This window comes from Pseudorca crassidens, chromosome 5, assembly GCF_039906515.1.
Source record: "Pseudorca crassidens isolate mPseCra1 chromosome 5, mPseCra1.hap1, whole genome shotgun sequence".
Taxonomy (NCBI): domain Eukaryota; kingdom Metazoa; phylum Chordata; class Mammalia; order Artiodactyla; family Delphinidae; genus Pseudorca; species Pseudorca crassidens.
In genome coordinates, this window is record NC_090300.1 from 68983174 (window position 1) to 69002749 (window position 19576).

At 43.8% G+C, this 19576-nt stretch overlaps 1 protein-coding gene across 1 annotated transcript; it reads left to right on the plus strand.

Annotated features, from left to right (window-relative positions):
* The first annotated feature begins 9417 nt into the window (after window positions 1-9417).
* On the plus strand, window positions 9418-19205 carry HRG (histidine rich glycoprotein). The gene is given in 10 exon segments (XM_067737150.1): window positions 9418-9525; window positions 11125-11199; window positions 11201-11224; window positions 11988-12078; window positions 13450-13616; window positions 14615-14695; window positions 16561-16662; window positions 17812-17866; window positions 18099-18283; window positions 19140-19205. Coding segments are annotated over 10 exon segments (954 nt in total).
* Window positions 19206-19576: the final 371 nt, after the last annotated feature.

The following is a 19576-nucleotide window of genomic DNA, read 5'->3' on the forward strand; positions in this document are numbered from 1 at the left end:
ACCATGACTGAAATATATTTATATCCATTAGATGGAGAAGTTGCGTCAAATCCATTTGCCAGGCCTTGAACTGTCCATCTGGCAGTTTAAAATGTCTGGGAACAATACAAACAGGCTTCCCTGGGTTGCACTTTGGACAAGTGGGACAAGTGAGGTAGGCACTTTTTTCGACCTTATTGTTTTCCCACAAATATTGGTTCATGAAGGCTCTCATTTTGTCAGGAGACCAATGGTTTAATGCACATACAGTGGTAAGGAGTAGGAATTTTAGAATCTCTGGTAGGACTGCGTTGTTATTCGGTCCAAACCAGAGCTCTTTTTTTTTTTTTTAACATCTTTATTGGAGTGTAATTTCTTTACAATGGTGTATTAGTTTCTGCTTTATAACAAAGTGAATCAGTTATACATATACATATGTTCCCATATCTCGAGATTTCTCTTTTTATAAAATCAACAATCGCTGAAAATCTTGTTTTTCTGAGCCCAGTTTTAGGGCCTCTCTAGCCAGTTTTTCTAAATTATCGTTTGGGGAAATATCCCTTTGGACCATGACAGAGGTTTGGCTACTCTTGGTCCCTTTAAGGGCAGCATTGCTTGCAGAAATCTCAGCAAGGTAAATTTCCCTTACTTTCCAGAGAGTCCAGTTTAGAATGCCCCGGGATCTTAATAACAGCTAAAGCAGCAGGTTAAAGTATTTCATTTAATAATTCCCAAATGTAGGGACCATTCTTAAATTTTATTTCCATGGAAGTAAGGAAGCCACATTTTCCCCACAACTCTCTAAAATCATGAGCTACTCTGAAAGCATATCTACTATCAGTATGGCAGTTTTGTCCTTGGCTAAAGGACAAGCCCCTGTAAGAGCATATAATTCAGCCTATTGGGCCAAAGTAGCCATAGGTAAAGATGCTGCCTCAATACCATCAAAAGGAGTTGTAATGGTATACCCAGCACAATATCCACCATTGTCGCCTTTAAATACAACCAACCCATTGTTGAACCATGAGAAATTAGCGTTACCCAACGGAATTTCCTACAGATCGTGAGAGGGGTCAGGTGGTTGGTCAGCGTTAAGCAGTTGCGAGGGACTTCATCAGTGACAGGAGAGAAGAGTAGCCAGGTTAAGGTTATTACAATGTAAAAGAGTTGTGTAAGCAACAGTTAACAAGAGGACCTCATAAGAGGTGAGGTGACTGGCTGAGAAATGTTGAGTGTGATGAGAGTTCAGGAGGCTTCTGCTGCATGAGGTACAAAAATGGTTCAAGGGGATCCCACAATGATTTTCTCAGTAGTGTTAACCAAAAAGGCAGTAGCCGTAATAGCTCTAAGGCAAGGGGGTATCCCTGTGCCACAGAATCAAGCTGCTGGCTATAATACCCTGCGAGTTTATCATGGCCCCTGTCTTTTCGGTGAGTACCCCAAGGCATTCCCTTCCTCTTCGTATATAGAAAGGAAAAAGGGAATCTGATAATTGGGACGGCCAAAGTCAGCTGAGAGTTCATCAAACTCTTCTTTAAGGCCTTGAAGGCTGTGTCATCCAGTTCTTCCCATAAAATTGAACTGGGTTATTGTTGAGCAAATCATAGAGGTTTGGCCTTAAGAGAGAAATTTGGAATCCAATTTCAGTAATAACCAACTAGCCCAAGAAAACCTTGCAGTTGGCACTTAGTTTTAGGTCTAAGGGGACTTAGGACACTAAGAAATCTTATCTGGATCTAGGTGTAGTCCTTGTTCTGCTATCAGATGCTCTAAATATCAAACCTGGGTTTGGACAAGCTGCAATTTTTCTTTGGCAACCTTATGTCCCTTTAAGGCTAAAAGCTTTAGCAAGTGGATGATGTCTTCCTGTGAGGAGGCTTGAGAAGGAGAGCAAAGAAGCAAATCATCCACCTGTTGCAACAAAGTAGAACCCCTGGGGAACTTTACATCATCCAGATAAGCCTTCAGGATTTGTAAGAAACAAGGACTCTCAGTATAACCCTGAGGCATTATTGTCCAGGTGAACTGTTTTTCTTCCCAAGTAAAGACAAAAAGGTATTGGCCAGCTTTGTCAACTGGAATTCTAAAGAATGAACTGCGTAAATCTATTACAGTAAAAAGTTTACTTCCGGTGGGAATGGATGTTAGTAAGGTATGAGGGATAACAATGCTGTTTATTGCTCGGAGGTCCTGGACAAATCTCCACGCTTGGTCCTTAGGTTTTTCCCACCGGTAAAATGGGAGTATGACAGGAGCTAGTACAAGGGACAATGAAACCATGAGCCTCGTAATCTTCTATTATGGGCTTTATGCCTTGAAGGGCTTCTTTACAAATAGGGTATTAATTCTGGGAAGAGGTCTTGAGGGATCTATTTGAATCTTGATGGGAAGTACACTGTGGATTGTGCCCATAAGGAAAATGGTAGCTGATTCAATAGGGAAAAATGATCAGTGTTTCCAGAATCTGCTCTACTATTATCAGAGATGGAACAAAAAAAAAGATGTCAAAGGATCATTTAATTCACCTGGTGGATAACTTTGATGACGACTGTCAATTTTCTAGAATTATTTTCCCTTTTTTGGACAAAGACATTCAGGCATGCTACTTCTCTAAGAAGTGTCAGCCTAATAAATGAATAACAGCAGAGGGACTAAGGAGAAAAGTGTGGGTATCTCTCAAAAGGCCTAAACAAAAGGCAATGAGTTCAGAGACAGGAACCTCTTGATGTTCATTGGAGATCCCCACTATGTGAACTGTTTTAGTACTCCAAGGCATCTATTCTTGCTTTCTTACCTATTAACCAGTCTTTGAACTTTTGTAACCTGTCTGGGATTCTATGTGCCCCGAATGGATATACCCTTACACCTGGGAAGATTAAGATTTTGGCTGTCTTCCCTGGAGGTGACTCATCTAGAGTACGAGAGAGCTGGTTTGCCAGATTCTCTAAATCTGGAGTGGACATAGTTTCCCTTCTATCCTGGTCCTTTTTACTAGAAGGGAAAGGTCCTGGTTCATTCAGCCCATTAATAAACATAGAGTTAAAGGCTACCCGGGTGGAATCTACATCTGAAGGAAGACCAGACTCTGAAGCCTACTGTAATATTCATGAACAGGTTCATCAGAGTTTTGTGTGCAAGCCTGAATTTTGTTCCCATCAACAGGCTTTGGAAAAGCCCTAGGAATTGCTTCATAAAGTTGCCTAGCAATTGCCTGAGCTTGATCGCATAGTAAGTTAGTAGGCTGGATTCCCAGCTGTAACTCTAGAGACCTTTCAGGACTTTCCTAATTAGCGGTTTTCATCCAGTGCTGGGCCTGGCCTTCACCAATGAGCATATGAACTAGCTGAGAAAAGTCACAGAAACCAGGTTGATAAGTCTGAATGACTATATTAAATTCCTCAGCGGATCACTGAGATCTTCAGTTTCTTCGGGAAGGTCTTTGACTATGGCTTGCCTTTCAGCTTTAGCCCAGGTAGTATAAGAAATTAAGGGCTTAGCCTCTGGATCCTCAGAAGTCTTAATTTTAAAAAGACAGGATCTGACAAGTGCAGAGGAAAAGGGAGTGGGGAGAGTTTCAGAGAAAAGGGAAAGTTTGGTGGAAGAATTATTGTGAGGGATTTGAAGGTATAGTGGAGGCATAGGCATCCTAGAAAAGAAAGAAGAAGATGGTGCCAAAGGCAGAGCCTGAGACAAAGAAGCCAAGGAAGAAGAGCCTCAGGCTTCAGGAGCCATTTTATCTTTCTTCAATCATTTGTCTGCCTCAGTTAATCTTTTGCAGAGGTAATTTCAGACTCCTGATAATAGTTGGGAAGCCTCAAAATACCAACTGAAATAAGCATTCCACTCAGTTCTGGAAATTTTTGACCTATTGTAGTCCAGTTTGGTTTTTTTTGGTTTTTGGTTTTGGCTGCGTTGCGTCTTTGTTGCTGTGCACGGGCTTTCTCTAGTTGAGGCAAGTGGGGGCTACTCTTTGTTGCGATATGAGGGCTTCTCATTGTTGTGGCTTCTCTTCATGCGGAGCACGGGCTCTAGGCTTGTGGGCTTCAGCAGCTGTGGCACGCGGGATCAGTAGTTGTGGTGCACGGGCTTAGTTGCTCCGCGGCATGTGGGATCTTCCCGGACCAGGGCTCGAACCCATGTTCCCAGCATTGGCAGGTGGATTCTTAACCACTGTGCCACCAGGGAAGACCAGTTCAGTTTTAAGGAAATTAAATTTTGTGAATTTCAAAAGTTCCCCACAATGGCCATTGGTACTCTAAATTGAGTTTGGTCAAGTCCGTTTATTTAGTTAGAAATGAACATGAGGAAGGACCCTGGTGTTTAGACATAAAATCATCTGGAATCCCTGTAGTGAGGGCACCCTCAAAATACTTAGATAACTGGGAGCCCATTTCTTAGAGGTTTTTCTCTAGGGTAAAGAACAATTTTCAAACAGCTCAAATAGCTTACAGAACAAATGGCTCAATTCAAATAGCTTGCAAGCCAATCCCAGCCAGTCTTAAGGAGATAGCTTTGTCCTGAAGGATCTAGACCAAAGGCTTTTTAAAGCCAGTCTCCAGAAGACAGCCATTCCAAAGGAAAAGGCAAAAGGCTGAAAAACTCGGCACTGATTCAGAAAAAAATTCCCCTGTTCCCGAAGGAATGAGTCAAAGGGTATCCAGCTTCAGGAGAAGCAGCCTTTGTTCCAAAAGGAATAGGCTGAAGGTTAGCCAGTTTCAGTGAAACAGTCTGATCTCAAATCAGACAGAAGTGCCAATTTCACATACAGAACAAGGCCTTAAGGAGAAAGAGGAAACCTTCAAATAGATACTGAATAAAGCCTGGAGCTTCAAAAGCAAAGAGGGTGCGAGCTCGGATCCAGGAGAAAGCTACACCTTCAAACTCCGGGGTTGGAAAAGCAATGAGGAGCAATGGGCTCAACTGTGGATACCACACCTGTTTGCTCACCAACCCTGGAGCTGTTGGGTGTCTTCTCTGGTCCCTGTACAGGCCACCAAAATGTTGACCCGAAACAAATAGATTGCCAGATATTTCTACCGCAGAGATGGGTTTATTTGGGATCAGCAGAGAATTGCAATTTGGGGCCTGCAACTGTGGTGAGCCACAGCGAAGTCCCCAAACAACAAGGGAAGGAAAACTCTTATAAAGAGGAAAAGGAAGTTGGGAGGGCTGTAGTAAACAGAGCCCATGGCTTTCCATTGGCTGAGCTGTTGCCACGAAAGAAGTCTCTCTTCTTCCTATTGAGCTCTGCTACTGTCACAGAGCGTGAGTGCTCCCCCTTCTGGTCTCCCAACTTCTATGTAATTGAGGTTTCTGTTAATTATTTACACTGGGCAAAAGCATACTGTGATTCTTTTGATCAAATAAGATGAAAATTGAGGGATATCAAGAGACTGGGATTCATCAGAGTTTCACTCTCCCCTTATTCCATAATTATTTCAACACCAAGTATCGGTCAGATATTGTCTGCACAACCTTCAGCCTGAAGGTGGAATTTTTTTTTTTTAACCTGTCTGAATACTCTCCAAGTCCCAAGTGAGTTGATAGACTCACTTAGCAATGGGGTAGGTGAAAGTGACATTTACCTGTGGCCTGTGGTTAATCCTGGAGAGAACCAAACATGGTCCAAGTTGGGGAACTTTCTGATTCCTTTAAAAGTTGTTTCCCAGAGGAGAAGTTAAGGGCCCAGATTATATTTATTCCCAATTTTTTCACTTAAAAAATTACGTAATATAAAAATATAATATTATATGTGTGTATATGTATAATATATAGACACATGCACATATATGTCTGCAGACATTTACATATACACATATCTTTTGAAGTTGGACAGGTGTTGTGGGCTGCATTGTGTCCCTCAAAATTCATATACTGAAGTCCTAACCCCCAGTACCTCAGAATGTGACTGTATTTGGAGATAGGGTCTTTGAAGAGCTAATTAGATTAAAATGAAGTCATTAGGGTGGGTCCTAATTCACTATGACAGGTGTCCTTATAAGAAGAGGAGATTAGGATACAGATGAGTATAGAGGGAAGACCGCGTGGGGACAGAGAGAGGTGATGGCCATCTACAAGCCAAGGAGAGATGCCTCAGTAGAAACCACTCCTCTGACACCTTGATCTTCGACTTCTAGCCTCTAGAATTGTGAGAGATTAACTTGTTGTTTAAGCCACACAGTTTGTGGTACTGTGTTCTGGAAGCCCTAGCAAACTCATACAACAGGGAATGTACAGATGTAACTCTTGTCCTCTCTCCTGGCAGCTGTTTCTCAGAAGAGGCACATAGGGCTTGGCATAATTTGTTTAAGAGCAATAGACAATATTCACACTCTATTACTCTTACCTGCCTCCTTTAAGAAGGAAAAATGACTAAGTAGGGGTATTATGTGGTGGCTATGGCCTTATTTCAATCAGGGTCTAGCAAGAAACACAACGCATCACTAGCACTGTATGTGTCTTTCAGGTTCAATAAAGTGAGCGGAAGGGAATTCATGGCTCTAGTGACTACCCCTAGGTCTCAGCACAAGAGTATGTAGGAAAGGCTGATTCTCACCCTCGGTGCCCTTTCCCATCCGCTCAGCGTTCCCATCTCTTTCCCTCCACCAGCATTTAGCTCACCCAGGGCGCTCCATATTGGGTGTGACCAGTGTAGCAATAATAGAAAAGCCTCATTAAGGAGCTCAACTTATTGAAACATAAAACGGTTTTGTTCTAATTAATGGCTTTCTCCACCTCCAACCCTGGGTTGGAGCCGCTTAGTAACATCTTGGCCAGATTCCATACTAATCCTGTCATTCTAAACTACACTGAAGCTGTCCTGTTTGGATATTTAAAAGCTAGTGTTACTAATATTAAAAGTTCAATCTCAAATATAATCCGAAATGGGTTTCTTCCCCTTTTAACACTTGCTAAACCAACCTGTGACTCTGGGAAGTGAGGTCTGCTTTCCATACCCCCGTCCCCATTGCTTCTCTCTTCAAACTCTTTCCCTCCATGCAGGTTCTGTCTAGAGCTTCACCAGTTCCCAGCCTTGGCTGCACATTGGAAGAACTCCCAACACCTGGACCCATCTCCAGAGATCCTGATTTAATTGCTCTGAGGGAGGCCTGGAAGTAAGGATTCTGAAAAGCATCTCGGGTGACTCACCGCAGAGAAGAGAGTGGGGAGGAAGGCAGATGCCGTTTAAGTCCCTGGTAGTGGGGAAGCAAGCTGGGCTGACTCCCTCTGGTCCTTTTTTTTTTTTTTTTTTTTTTGCGGTACGCGGGCCCCTTACTGCTGTGGCCTCTCCCGCTGCAGAGCACAGGCTCCGGATGCACAGGCTCAGCAGCCATGGCTCACGGGCCCAGCCGCTCCGCGGCATGTGGGATCTTCCCGGACCGGGGCACGAACCCGTGTCCCCTGCATCGACAGGCAGACTCTCAACCACTGCGCCACCAGGGAAGCCCTCTCTGGTCCTTTCTGATGCCGCTGATCTCTGCTGGCATGAGGGATCCCTGCAGGTATATTGACTTATTTTTTTTTAATAGATAATTATTTTATCCATTTATTTATTTTTATATTTATTTTTGGCTGTGTTGGGTCTTCGTTTCTGTGCAAGGGCTTTCTCTAGTTGCGGAAAGTGGGGGCCACTCTTCATCGCGGTGCACGGACCTTTTACTATCGCGGCCTCTCTTTTTGTGGAGCACAGGCTCCAGACGCGTAGGCTCAGTAGTTGTGGCTCACGAGCCTAGTTACTCCGCGGCATGTGGGATCCTCCCAGACCAGGGCTCGAACCCGTGTCCCCTGCTTTGGCAGGCAGATTCTCAACCACTGCGCCACCAGGGAAGCCAATATTGACTTTTTAGGAGGAGTGAGGGTGGGGGGAAGCAGCTTAATCCCAGCCCTGTCCTCCAGTGCTGAGCCCCTCCCCCAATGGTCTAGTCCCTCTAACCCCTTCTCTGGAATGGGCATAGAATGGCTTGACTTCTACCCTCACCACCATCCTCTTCCACATGAACTAATTCTCTTTAGCATACTTTAAGGGTCACAAAGAACTGGAATGACATGAGTGTGCCCCCAACTTCTTCCCAGTCACACTAATTATAGTAATAAAATAGCATTATGTATTCAGCACCTGGATCTGTGCTAAGAATTGTATTGGTGACTTTTTATGCATGGTTTCTTATTTAATCATCACACAAGCCTGCCGAGAGATTTTTAAACCCTATTTTATAAACGAGGAAACTAAGGATCAGAGAAGTTTTATAGCTTACCCAGCATCACACAGTAAGAGAGTAACAGGCCCAGGGTTGAAATTCAGATCTGACTTCAAAGCGACAGCCTCTTAATCCTTCTCCTCTACCTGAACTGTCTTCCTTTTATGGTGTTAACCATTTAACATGTCTCCTCCCTTCAATAATGCAGCTACATTCTACTGAGGACTTTCAGTGCCACAATCCAAAGAAGGGACTGATGGCGGAGATTTCTGGCTGGCGGATGGGGAAAATTATTTCTGACTCGACCTCGTATACCAATGCAGGCAGTGCTTACGGCCAAAAACACACTTTGGATCTGCTACCTACTAGTAATAACCAGATTTGTGCGGATCACAGTTTCACCCACTCACTGGTGGCATGTTTCAACTTTCTGTCCCCAGGACCCACTAATCATTTACAGCGTGTTGACTGATATGTGAACCAGGGGTCAAGGTGAACATACCCAGTTACATAACAAAAACGGATAAAGACTTTGTTGAATCAATCGTGTGTGTATGTGTGTGTGTTTTAGAAAATCTGTATAAACTTCTCTGCTGTGGTATCCCAGAGCAAAGAATGGTTTTCACATTTTAACAAAATGAAGTTACTCACTGCAGCACTGTTTTTCATCCTTTTGATCCCACTGCAGCATTCCTGTGCTGTGAGTCCCACAGGCTGTGATGCTGCGGAGCCCGTGGCTGGGAAAGCTCTAGACCTGATCAATAAAGGACGGTGGGATGGCTACCTTTTCCAGTTGCTGTGGGTCGCTGATGTCCACTTGGACAAAATGCTGTGGTGCTGCCCATGGCAGAACTGAGTGGGGAGATGATGTACCAGGGGTAACTGAGACTCTAGCCCCTAAGCCTGCTGCTTTGCACAGTGGATTGGCTTTGGGCAGGGTTTTCTGTTTCATCTGTGGGCTGCTGTGACTGTTCTTTTTTCCTTCAGATGAATGTTTGTTACTAGTATGTCCTTAACTATGAAACAGCCTGTAAGTACTTGTAAACACTTATGCAGAGCCCAGTCAAAGGCTCAGTACTGTAAGAGAAAGATTAGAATAAACTGTGGGACTTGCTCTCAAAGAAATAATAATCAGCTCACATGCACACATATGTGAACTGCATAAGATGGGGTATATTCAAGTGACCAAGTGAGTGGTATAGATGCAGGAGTGATCTCATAAAAGGACTATTTCGATGGGATGGGAGAAGGCTTCCTTTGCGTCCTGAAGGGTGAGCAGGATTTGAATAGGACGGTGGCTTGTGTAATGGCCTTCCAGGAGAATGCCAGCCATACCACCTCTATGTGGGTAGGGAATCAGGAAGGAAGGTGTTAGGGAGAAGCGGAGCAAAAGCAGAGGGGTTCCAGCAGTTCTCTGTGGGCTTTGGAGCAGTCATCACCTTGGAAGAGAGACCGTAGGCTTGAAGAAAGCAAGCCTACTGTTTTCATTTAGGTTATATGTTTATTCGGAGTGCATTTGAGGGCTTGATAGAGATTACGGAGGCAGTCCTGCTTCTCCAGCACCACCCCAGAAATAACCTACCCTTTGGTGGAACCACTGAAATCAGGGAGGCGAGACCATGGGGCACCAAAGAGGACAAGCAGAGATATTTATACTTGTTACAGTGTTAGAAACCAAGGCCCTAAAGGTTACAGAGAACGAGAGTGGAGGGATTTAGGATTCCACTAGCAATCTGATGACCAGTCGCCCCCTTCCAGGCTCTCTGCCACATGTGTAGGACACAGGATGAATCATAGGACACAGGATGAATCAGCACAGTGCGACCTCTGAGTGGCAGTGGGGAAGGGGTGGGGGTGGGGGGGCGGATCTCCCTGTACCTGGGAAGATAGGGGCCGGAGCAGGGACACAACTAGGAGCTGGTTCAGGAATGACGACATGAGGAGCAGCCCCAGGCAGTGGGAATTAGGGCAATGAGAGTAAAGAAAAGACATGAGATGTTTCAAAGAAAGACCATTCAAGCCTTGAGGACAGGACATTCTTTAAGACAAAGACTAAGGCAATTAATGATTAATGGTGCCACTGACCAGACAAAAGAAGTTGAGAGAGGGAGCTGGTTTGTAAGAGAAGAGACTGAATTTAGCTTTGGGCAAGTTGAAATCAAGACAAGAAATCTGAGACTTCCCTGGCGGTCCAGTGGTTAAGACTCTGTGCTTCCACTGCAGGGGGCACAGGTTTGATTCCCTGGTCAGGGAACTAGGATCCTGCAAGCCACGCAGTGCAGCCAAAAGGGAAAAAAGTCAATCTATATTTTCAAAAAAAGACAAGAAATCCAAGTTCAGGAATAGAGCTGGATGAGAGGACACGACTGCATATACAGATTGGAGGCCGTGATATGACTGTCAGCACTTATATTCTAGGCTTGTACCTTCAACACCTCCATCCAAACCAACACTGCTTTTTAGTGACTGCTTTTGAAAGTTCAAGGGCAGGGCTTCCCTGGTGGCGCAGTGGTTGGGAGTCTGCCTGCCAATGCAGGGAACACGGGTTCGTGCCACGGTCCGGGAGGATCCCGCGTGCCGCGGAGCGGCTGGGCCCGTGAGCCATGGCCGCTGAGCCTGCGCGTCCGGAGCCTGTGCTCCGCAGCGGGAGAGGCCGCAACGGTGAGAGGCCCGCGTACCACAAAAAAAAAAAAAAAAAGAAAGTTCAAGGGCAGAAGCAACATTGTGACCAGTTAAAAAGAGCATTCAGAAGTAACTCTCTGAAGCGTTTTATTAAATAAATAGATCAAATGACGCAAAGGTAGGACATCTGCAATGACTTGGAGAGGAGCAGGAATTCTATTTAGGAAATAAAAAGATTGGGGTTTTTTTGAAGAAAACTCTGGGCTCCCACATGCTACCCACCCACTGCTTTCTTGGTATTCCCCAGGGATCCACAGCTGTCTAGTATTTAGTCTTGGATGTGAAAGAATCTGACTGTTCAGTCCTATCCAGGAAACACTGGGCTGACGGTGAGCCAAGCTGTTTCTATTCGTCCATCTGAAATCGTAAGTAAACACGGTTCCATTCCTCTCCTCTTAGCGTTCTTGACTTCTGTCTATTGTGCTTGCCCAGGGTGGCTGCATACCTGGGCTAACACTGTAAAAGAGTAAGAGCAGCTTCTGCCTCTTGGCTCATGAAGACTGTGTTGACCTTGAGTAATATTTTCTTGAGAGCTACACCCTGGAACCCAGTTCAAGAAAAGTCAGTGGGGCTTGTGGTCCCATGTGATAGCATGACCAGCTGTAAGGCCTTGAGCAAATCACCTAACGTCTAAGAACCTATGAACTTGTAACCGTGTCCTATGAATACTGGTCCCACTAACAGAAATGGCCAAAGGGATTAGTTGCCGTCACCATGAGGAATAGGGTCTTGTTCTGCACGTTGCACGCAGGTACTCAGAGCCCAGGCTCCCTGCCACAGGAGGAGGACACAAAGATGAAAGAGCACAGATATAAGATTTCAACTCCAGAAAATAAGATGTTTACATGCCCAGGGGTTTTAGCATTTTTTTCCCTTGCAAATATTTGGGGTATGGCCATGATCTGTTTCAACAGTTTCTCCGTGGTTCTCATGAGGGTTTTGGATGCTTATAGCATCCAGATCACAGAAATATGCTAAGAAAATACAGGTTTTTGAGAGAGGGTTTGGTGAGAGAAAGCACAGACAAATTTCAAATGGTTAGTAGGAGTATGTTGCCTCACTTTTTTGTTCCCTCGTGTCAACCTGAGGAAAGCAGTAGGCAATAATATAAACCCCTCTTTTTTGCAGGTGATTGGACAATGTAAGGTAATAGCTATAACACTTTTGGATGGGTCTCAGAATCTTAGAGTGAATGACTTTAACTGCACCACAAGTTCTGGTATGATCATCTGTTAAAATGCTAATTAATTCTAATTAATACAAAATTCAATCTTACAGTGGTATCATCATATAAGACTATGAAGTACATATCAGAAATGGTTCCTGCCCTTGTGGACGTATTATTACTTGCTCTCCTGAGAAGAGAAGAGAGAGGGGTTTTCCTATTACTGGCACACCTTCTTTTAAATAAATTCAACATATAAAAATAGAAATTTACAAGAGGCTGTATGGAATCATCATAGAGAACATAAGCTCTGGGGTCAGATTTGTTTGAGTTTAAATCCCAGCCTTATCACTTACCAGTTGTGTGGTCTTGAGGGCAAGTTACTTAACCACTTCAAGCTTTCCTCCTTTGTAAAATGAGGATAACAATAATATTATCCCTTTGGTTCCTTCTCAGAATTAAATAAAATTGTCTGTGTAGTACACTTTGCAAAGTACTTAGCACTCGAGTATTGCCATCAACATCTGAAAGTTATGTATGTTCACAAAGCAGTCATACAAAGGATATATTATCTCCTTTAATCTCACAACAAGACTATGAAGTAAAGATTATGATCCTTTCTATTTTAGAGATAAAATAACTGAGCCTCAAAGAGATTCAATGACCTGCCCGGGGAACACAGCCAAAGTGTGGCAAAGTCAGGACCCTTTACCACCGGTGTTGACTCTAAATTCCATGCTCTTTTAATTCACTTTTTCAAAAAGAATTATCACAGAACTTCTTTTAAAATAATTAATCTTAACATGTTTCAACACATAAAAATTCAACAGTCAAGCAACTCCCTCAGGAGTTTGCCTTAAAGAAAGATTGAGCTGTACCTTCTCCTCTCTCTGTTAACGATGCCTCTCTCTCGTTGGCAGAGACAGGAAGAGGTCATTAAAATATTAGCGTTCTAGGGCTTCGCTGGTGGCGCAGTGGTTGAGAGTCCGCCTGCCTATGCAGGGAACACGGGTTCGTGCCCTGGTCCGGGAAGATCCCACATGCCGCGGAGCGGCTGGGCCCGTGAGCCATGGCCGCTGAGCCTGTGCGTCCGGAGCCTGTGCTCCGCAACGGGAGAGGCCACAACAGTGAGAGGCCCGCGTACCGCAAAATATATATATTAGCGTTTTATGAGTGATGGGGGTGGGGGCATCGTGAATAAGGGTCACAACAGAGACTTGAGCATCGGAAGGATCTGGGTTTAAGAGACGTGGCTGCTGATTGGCTGATTTGATCTTAGACAAGTTACTTAGCCTCCCCAACCCTCAATTTGTCCATCTATAAATTGGAAGCTATTGTTATTCTTGCTGCCATGCTTATATGTGTTAAGTCCTAGCATTGACATTGTAACCCAGTAACCACAAAGCTGCCAACTGCTTTCTCTAGTCTCTTCGGCACTGGTCAATACTAAAGACAGCCCAGTACTCTCAAATTTCTTTGCGGATACAGAGCTCTACAGAAAACAAGCTGACAAAGCCCTGGAGAAGTACAAAAAGGAGAATGGTGACTTTGCTTCTTTCAGAGTGGACAAAGTGAAGAGGGTTGCAAGAGTTGTGAATCACCACTAACGTTTAGCTAGAGTTTGAGGGCCCAGGCTCCACCCTGGCAGGTGCAAACTCAGCAGCACTGTTCCTCTCCGCTGGCCTCACTCGGCCAGCTGCCTTTTACCTTGAGACTTCTGTTGCAGCCTCAGCAGAGAGGCAGCAGATACCATAGAACTGCCCTCCTTCAGTTCTTTAGTCTTTGGAGTTGGGGTGTGTGTATCTGAATATCTAACAGAGAAAAGGGAAAACCCAAACAAGGAAGAGGGAAAGACAGAAGAAAGAGCATAATAAGATGATGCGAGTCATTAAAATCATCAGGTCCTAACCTCCTTCTATTACAATGGAAGACTGAGGCTCAGAGCGCCTATCTCACCACACCCAGTGGTGTGGCTCGAGTGGGGCAGTTCTGCCTCCCAGTCCAGGGACCTAAGTGCTTCCCACCCAGAGGGGTCTTGTCGAGCAGCTAGTTGATGTCTGTTGTGCATTTTGAAAATGCGAAGTTAAATAGAGTACGGTGCATCCAAGCAATGGAATGAATACAACGTAATTACTAAAAACAACGTTTTGGATGTATGTGCCCTGGAAAGTGTTTCAAGATACATTGCTAATGGAAAAAACAGGTTACAGAACAATACTTAGAATATGATCCTATTTATGTTAAATAATTAGATATATGTGTACATGTGCAACATATTTAGGAAAAGGCTTGAAGGAAAAACTCATCAAGTGGATCATAATGGTACCTCTGGGAAAGGGAGGCTGGGGTGCAGGAAGGGTGATTTTTCACACTGTGCTCGATTACGTCTGTGTTAGTTGAACGTTTCAATGAAATAGTATTCACCTTATCACTTATGTGATAAATATTTTACAGGCAGAGACCATCAGAAAAATGGCACATATTGGGGCTTTTGAATCCTCATAGTGCTATATTGAATATTGGATTGTAGGTATCCACTGCCTTTTTTACTTTTTACCTCCCGAAACTGCTTGGATTCAACTTGTTCTAGAGAGGAGGGGAAAGAACCAATTACTACCTGGACTTCTCTGTGAGGAACTGCTCCAGTCACCACTTTCCCAGGCACTCTCATGTGAGTATAATCAGCCTCTGTGAAATACTAGGTAACATTTAGAGACCACTTACTATGGGCCAGGCAACTTTCTAAGTGCTTTACATATGTGACCTTATTAACCCACCACCACCCTATGAAGTAGGTACTATTTTTATTCCCGATTTACAGATGGGGAAACTGAGGCACAGAGAAGTTAAGTGAATCATGAGAGTATCATGTATATTATAGAATTATATATGCTATATACCTCAACACCAGGTTCTTTACCCATTAGGATTAAAGACTTAGCTAAAACTAATAACTTGCTTGTATTAAGAACTGACACCCAAGGGTGCTTTCACTCACTTCACCTCGTTTACTCCACTCAGTGACCCCATTTGACAAACGAGGAGGTAACTGAGGCTCAACAGAGGGAGTTGTGTTAGTTTCTGCTTTATAACAAAGTGAATCCGTTATACATATACATATCTTCCCATATCTCTTCCCTCTTGCGTCTCCCTCCCTGCCTGATGTTCACAACTGAGCTGAGGTTAGAATCCAGTCCTCCAGTTGCTCAATCGATGGGATTGCTCCCCTAGTCACTTATACTTTGATACTCAGGTACCTGCAGGAAGATCTCCTTAATAACACTCAGCATCTGTATGGTGACTTACAGTTTACAAAGCACCCACATTATTGCCTCGTTGGAGCCCTGTGACAAGCCCTCTGAGGAGAAGCAAGTGTTTGCCTCCATTTCCCTGGAACAAGATGGTCTAGAAGTTTAAACACTTGCCTAAGCGCACTTAGCTAGAAAGTGTTAGGACACAGGATGTTAATGGTGGCCTTTTGATTTCAAGTCCAGGAATTTTCTGAGGTTTAATAACACATTCTCCAGGACGGAAAGAAAGGAGGCATTCATTCGTTCCTTCTCTCACTGTTCAACTTTTCAACCTCAAGCAGTTCTAGAATCCTGCTTAATAGCTACCAGGAAAGACACCCCACCTCCTCCATTTCCATCCCCAACAAACCCCTATCTTGGTGTAGGTAATGCAAACCCAGTAGAGAAACATGGCAGCTGGAGAAGAGGAGCTCAGTGCTAAGTGTTTTCCAGCATATTATCTCATTTAATTAAGCCTTCCCACAACGTGTGGTTAGTTAGCATTGTGCTCACTTTACAAAGACAAATCCAGAAATTTTATGTAACTTGCTTAAACTCACAACCAGTAAATGGCAAAGCCACGATTAACATAGGTCTGTTTGACTCCAAAACTGTACTCAGATCCTCAATGCTTAACAGTCTCTTCTAAAAAAAGTTTTCTTCTTGTCCTAGTCTAACATTGACAGCTTGGTATTGGGGCCTCTGGGGCATAGCGGTGCCAACCAGTTGTAGCCTCGGTACCTAGGGTAGGGCCAGCAGACAGTCACTTTGACAGGGTCTGTGCAAACCCACTTTTATACTGGCTCCCTTCTTCCCAACATTTCCTTCCAAGGGCCCGGTTTAGGTTGTGCAAATCCCTCTTCTGCACCACTCTTCACTCTCTCTAGACACAGACAACTCAGGTCTTCATGCAGAAGATTGGGCTAAAGGCAAGGTATCAATGATGCAGAGTTCCTCCTACAGCCCATGGGGAAGCCCAGCGCGGGGGACCACTCATGGAAGGGAACCACTGCAACTTGGAATGAAACCCTTCAGAACGTACACTTTCCCCAAAGTGTTGACTAGGAAAAATGGTTAAATAGCTGATGGAGATATTTGATAATATTACCCTGATTTTTCGAAAGCCTGTTTTCCTTTCTCAAATGTCTGGAAGTTCACAATAAGAGCTGGGCACCTTCCTACCACTTGCACACACACACTCAAATACACATAGGCAGACACTAACAGGTTTATCTCTTCTTTATAGATCTTTGGATTCTGCAGAGCAAATTTGTCCTGTGATGTAGAAGACTCTGACTTGGAAACCCCAAAAGACATTGTCATAAACTGTGAAGTTTTCAATCTTAAGGTGGGTTGCTTAAGTAGCCTTTGTCATGAGCAGTGCCAAACTAAGTGATATTTTCACACATATAGTGTATTTTGTTCTTATGGCTGTTGGTGTGTATTGTGTGTGTGAGAGAGAGAGAGAGAGACAGAGACAGAGACAGAGACAGAGAGAATAGGGAGAGGGAGAGAGAGAGATGATGGATGAGAGATGGGGGGGAGGAGAAGTACAGAGAAAATAGGCCCCTGGGAAAGTACAATTGTTGATATGACACAAAAAGTATGAATTTTTCCCCAAGAATTGAGGGTAAGATTTGCCAGAAAAGTAAAATCATGATCAATTCAATCAACCTCTAATGAATTTGAAAGTGGCCCTTGTAGTCAGGATTCCAGTGCTGACACTTAATAATTCCTAGCTTTTATTATTAGGCATAGAACCTAAGAAGAATGAATTAGCCTAAAATTTACTATATAAAGGTATATGAAATAAGATTCAAAACAATATTTTACATATGTCCCAGAAAGTTTTGTTCTATACCAAGATATTCTTCACAGTATTTTTTACATCAGCAAAAAAAACACACAAAAACCAAAAAAAAAACCCTGAGTATAATCCAAATGTCCATGTACCAACCCTCACCCCCAAAATGGAGGGGGCAGGCTTGTCACCATGAACATGGCTCCACAAGTGCAAAGAGGTAAGTGCTCGTCCTTTAGGAGTAGGAGATGTTTGTACCATAAAGCCTCAACTCTTGAGAATATAAATTACAAAGCACTAGTTTCCCAAAGGTTGATCTATAGATGAGTATCATTTTATAATATAATTTCACCAGATTATGTTGAAATGAGAAGAATAGTAATAAGGAAAGTTTTCATAATACAACATTTATTCCATCAAAAGGAGTATCCTTTACTCTGAGATTAACTTTCTGACTCGTGTTATCAAAGTATTATTCCTATTGTGAAATAATAATGGTGGTAGATGATAGTTTTGTTCATATTTTAAATGCCAAGTTGGCTAGATAAGAATTCGAGGAACCATTTTTTTGGGTCTCCTATTTTTAAAATTAGTTGTGAAATCCAAAAGTCTGGAAACCATTGGTGTAAATTAAATTAAACATCTAACTTCTTTTGTGTTACAGGATGATATTCACTCTTCTGTGTCCTTCACCAGGAACATACAAACATCAGTGGTGTGAAGCATCGTTTGGGCCATGCCCTCCACCCTGGTGAGCATTCTCCTGCTGGCAGGACTCCATTTAAGCCCAATGGATCTAGAGATCACCATAATCCCCACGAGTCACATAACTTTAGATGCCCACCTCCTCTAGAAGACAAAAATTACTCAGACAGTCCACCATTTTGAGTAGGAGTTCCTCTACCATTGCCCCGTCCAGGGTCAAGATGCCATCACCCTCATTTTGACACCAGTGGGACCCATGGGCCCCCTCATGATCATAGTTCAGGTGAGTGCTATCCACACACACATCGTCCTCACAGTCACCATCCCCATGGCCACCATCCCCATGGCCATGATTTCTACGACCATGGACCCTGTGACCCACCACCCCATAGCCAAGGTCCCCAAGACCACCATCGCCGAGGCCATGGCCCACCACCTAGGCATTCAGAAGAAAGAGGTCCAGGTAAAGGACCTTCCATTGGAGACAAATTGAATATGTTCACTGACTCCCTCCACTAAAGAAAGGTGAAGTTCTCCCTCTTCCCGAAGCCAATTTTCCCAGCTTCTCATTGCCAAACCACAATAATCCCCTACAGCCAGAGATTCAGGCCTTCCCCTAATCAGCCTCTGAATCATGTCCAGGAGAATTCAAGAATGAGTTTCTACAAATCTCAAAGTTTTTTTGCATATACAGTTCTAAAATAAAATCTGATTTCCAAACTTCCCTGGTGGCACAGTGGTTAAGAATCTACCTGCCAATGCAGGGGACACGGGTTCGATCCCTGGTCCGGGAAGATCCCACATGCCATGGAGCAACTAAGCCTGTGTACCACAACTACTTAGCGCGCAGGCCACAACTACTGAAGCCCATGTGCCTAGAGGCCATGCTCCACAACAAGAGAAGCCACCACAATGAGAAGCCCCTGCTTGCCTCAACTAGAGAAAGCACGCACGCAGCAACGAAGACCCGACGCAGCCAAAAATAAATTTTTAAAAAAGTAATAATAAAAAAATAAGTAAAATCTGATTTCCTTGATGGGAAAAATGAATCATGTCCTAGATTAGAAACACAAATAAAATGTGACCAGTAATAAATGCAAAATGACAAGTTATTTTAACCTTATATTCATACTCAGCATCGGGAAAAATGTGAGTGGGGGTAGAAATGGCATGAGAAGAGGGAGACAACTGGAAAGGAGAGGAAAGATCTCAGCACTACAGATTAGAAGTTAAGTCCATCACTGCCTATTACATCACTTGAGGCAAATCTCTGATCCTCAGAATTTCTTTCTGCCTGAACTTAACTCCTTTAATTCTAGCGTCTTTTCTCTACTAGTACTTATGCTGAGGTTGGGCCTGCCAAGAAGGAATGTATTCTCACTTAAAGGATTATTCTTATAAAAGGGACCCAAATTCTCTTCCACTTGTTTTTTCCAGCCCATTTGTTTTTTGGAACAAATTAATTTCGATTTCAGGTTGATGTCCTAACTGAGCTAACGGGAAATTTAACCTCAGTCCTTCTTGGAGTTCCTGCTACTTCCCACACGAAGTGGTGCCGAGTTTTACTCTCATAGTGCCAAGGTGTTTGGGTGGTGGGCATGAGAAGGAGGTCTGATTCTTTTTTTTTTTTTTTTTTTTTTTTTGCGGTACGCGGGCCTCTCACTGTTGTGGCCTCTCCCGTTGCGGAGCACAGGCTCCGGACGCGCAGGCTCAGCAGCCATGGCTCACGGGCCCAGCCGCTCCGCGGCATGTGGGA